The sequence below is a fragment of the Octodon degus genome, unplaced genomic scaffold (assembly GCF_000260255.1).
Source record: "Octodon degus isolate 3935 unplaced genomic scaffold, OctDeg1.0 scaffold00072, whole genome shotgun sequence".
Taxonomy (NCBI): Eukaryota; Metazoa; Chordata; class Mammalia; order Rodentia; family Octodontidae; genus Octodon; species Octodon degus.
Window position 1 is genome coordinate 11,208,388 of NW_004524648.1, and position 2,580 is coordinate 11,210,967.

The following is a 2,580-nucleotide window of genomic DNA, read 5'->3' on the forward strand; positions in this document are numbered from 1 at the left end:
TGACCAAGCAATGGCCGTGACTCATCCACATGGCTGACACTGACAAAGGTTCTACAATCTGAGGTACAGGATCTCAGGATAAATCCTGAGGGGATTTCACTGACCTTCTCAGACCCAAAAGCTACAACTCTTGTCGCATAGGTCCTGCTTTACCTTGGTCTTAACCATCCAGCAGAAAAGTATAAAAATGAAATATAAGAAGTAAAGCCATGCTGTTATGTTGAGCTGTAGGGGACTCAGGTCAACAATTTCTGACATTGACAGTCAAGTGGAAGTCCCAATAGCATTATGGGCTACTGGACTCTTTTAGAATATTTTTCAGAGTTTACACACCTATAATATTCAAATAATGGAACTTAACAAAAAAACCGTATACAGGTGAATGTCCTATTTGTGTATGTGTATTCAAAGTGGTTAGGATAGATATATAGTTACATTCTCTTAATGAATAGAGTGATTTGTTCTAATAGTGCTTGTAGATAGGATATCATGTCTGCATCTTGAACAGCAATTAACCACTGGGAGGAATGTATGCAATGTGTTAATTATTGAAACTGTCCTACCAATTTGATTTGAAAAAAAAATTTTAAAAATTAAAGAAAATAAAATAAATAAATAAAGTATAAAAAAAAGAAAAAGAAAATACAGGCTATAAAATTATAGGTCTTCAACTAAGGCATTAAATTTAAAGCAATCTTCTATATACACTAAAGGTCAAAGTTCCATGATGTGCCTACAATATTTTAATCTCTTACTAACTTCAATGAAAAGCAAACTAACCAAAGAGTAGAGTAAATTAACTGCAGAGTTTTAAACAATAAACTCACTACTATAATGCTTATACCTTCATATACAACACTTCTATAGAGCCCAAAACAATTGCAAGCATACCTCATTTAATGACAGAGTTCTATTCCTAAAACTAAGTCCTTAAATGAATTGGTCACTAAATGACAAACTATACAAACATTGTACATTAGAGTATGCAGAACAAAGAAATGGTCAAAAGAAAAGTCAGCTTGATGACTTTGTTTTTATTTGTATAATATTTACATACAATACAGTAATATATGACAGAACATAAAACCATACTACTGTGATATACAGTATAATCAGCAAAAATTACAGTACTTTACAAACAAGGTGTATTATACCCAAAAAAGTCATTGAAGCTCTATAAACAAGACATATAGAACTGTAGGAAAAAAAAAAAAAAACTGTAGAAAAGGTCATAACCCCAAAAAGCATGCCTCAGTCATAAATCTAAGCACTTGCTAAACAGGTAGATCATTAAACAAGGAATATCTGTATATGCTAGAACTGATGCTACTTATCTCTACCTCTCCACTGAGAGAGCTATCAGAGCTAGCACTGTAGCCAGAGTTCTGGATCGCATACAAACTCACATACGCCAACAAGCCAGGTAAAATATAATAAACTATATACTAAATAACCAAATACTGTACATCAATACACCCAAAGCTATATTCGTAAAATGCCACATTTCTAAGGGGAAAGAGTGGCAGCAAGAGGTCACTTGAGGACTTGTGAGAAAGAAAACCTTTTGTCTTATTAATACCCTCTGAAAAACAGCAAATTGACTTGGGTGCTCTAAAACCTGCCCTCCATATTTGATTAACTAAAAGTTTCCTAGAAGGCCTAAGAATCATAACAGAATTTATTTTATGAAAACGGCAATAGCATATGATACAGAAGACTTCAGACTTAAGGAAAACTATTTCCATCATTATTCCTTTATCCAGCAAGTATTTATTGTGTCCCTTATACCTTGATGAAATATTTTTGAGATGGTTGAGATCAAAAGATATAAACTGACTTTATTTTGAAAAACTTAAGACTGGCTCAGGCTATCCAACGGCGACTGGATAGAAGGTGGACTGACTCTTGTTTCCAGAAGAGCTGATTTTGATCTGAATTCAGTCACCCTCTGAGTGAGGTCATCCCAGCTCGCATAATTTCATCAACCAGGAGAATGTTGGTGGCAATTACTGTGCTGAGAAAAAGATGGGAGTGAGCAAAGCCTGCTAGCCCTTGCTTCCTTTTCTCCGCAATTTTCAGCTATGAAGGGCACATTTGTTCTGTTATGTTGGTATGAGATTTTATGAGACAAAGCTGTTATAAACATAAACTCATCACTTGTGTTATAATATGAACTCCTTTGTTGATAAGGTGGAAGCTTGATTTATAGTCTAGCCAGATTGAGGTTATTTTGAAGCACATCATTTTATTTTCCGCACTATTTCACTTTCACTTTCCCATCAAATCAAGAGTTAGATTCACCATTCCTGTAACTTATCCTGCTACAACTAAAATATAAAAGGAATGTAAAATGAAACTAGTCTTAATAACTGGATACTGGTTGGAAGAAGCGGAAGAAGATGGCACTCGTCAGCTTTTTACCTGCACCTACTCAACTATTACAGGACCAGCTTGAGGCTGAAGAAAAAGCAAGATCTCAGCGATCACGGCAGGCCTCACTGGTTTCCTCCCGAAGAGAACCTCCCCCATATGGCTATAGGAAAGGTTGGATACCTCGGTTGTTAGAGGATTTTGGAGATG

General features: G+C 35.4%; 1 protein-coding gene across 3 annotated transcripts in view; it reads right to left on the reverse strand.

Annotated features, from left to right (window-relative positions):
- Positions 1-1,222: 1,222 nt before the first annotated feature.
- Cct6b (chaperonin containing TCP1 subunit 6B) overlaps positions 1,223-2,580 on the reverse strand; it is a 58,648-nt gene continuing 57,290 nt past the window's right edge. Inside the window, exon 13 of one of the 3 annotated variants that reach the window (XM_023719949.1) lies at positions 1,223-2,014. In XM_023719949.1, the coding sequence (XP_023575717.1) occupies positions 1,942-2,014 (73 nt within the window). In that variant the 3' untranslated portion in view covers positions 1,223-1,941. The remainder of the gene's footprint in view (positions 2,015-2,580) is intronic. The other 2 variants (XM_023719948.1, XM_004635453.2) reach the window with 2 other exon arrangements.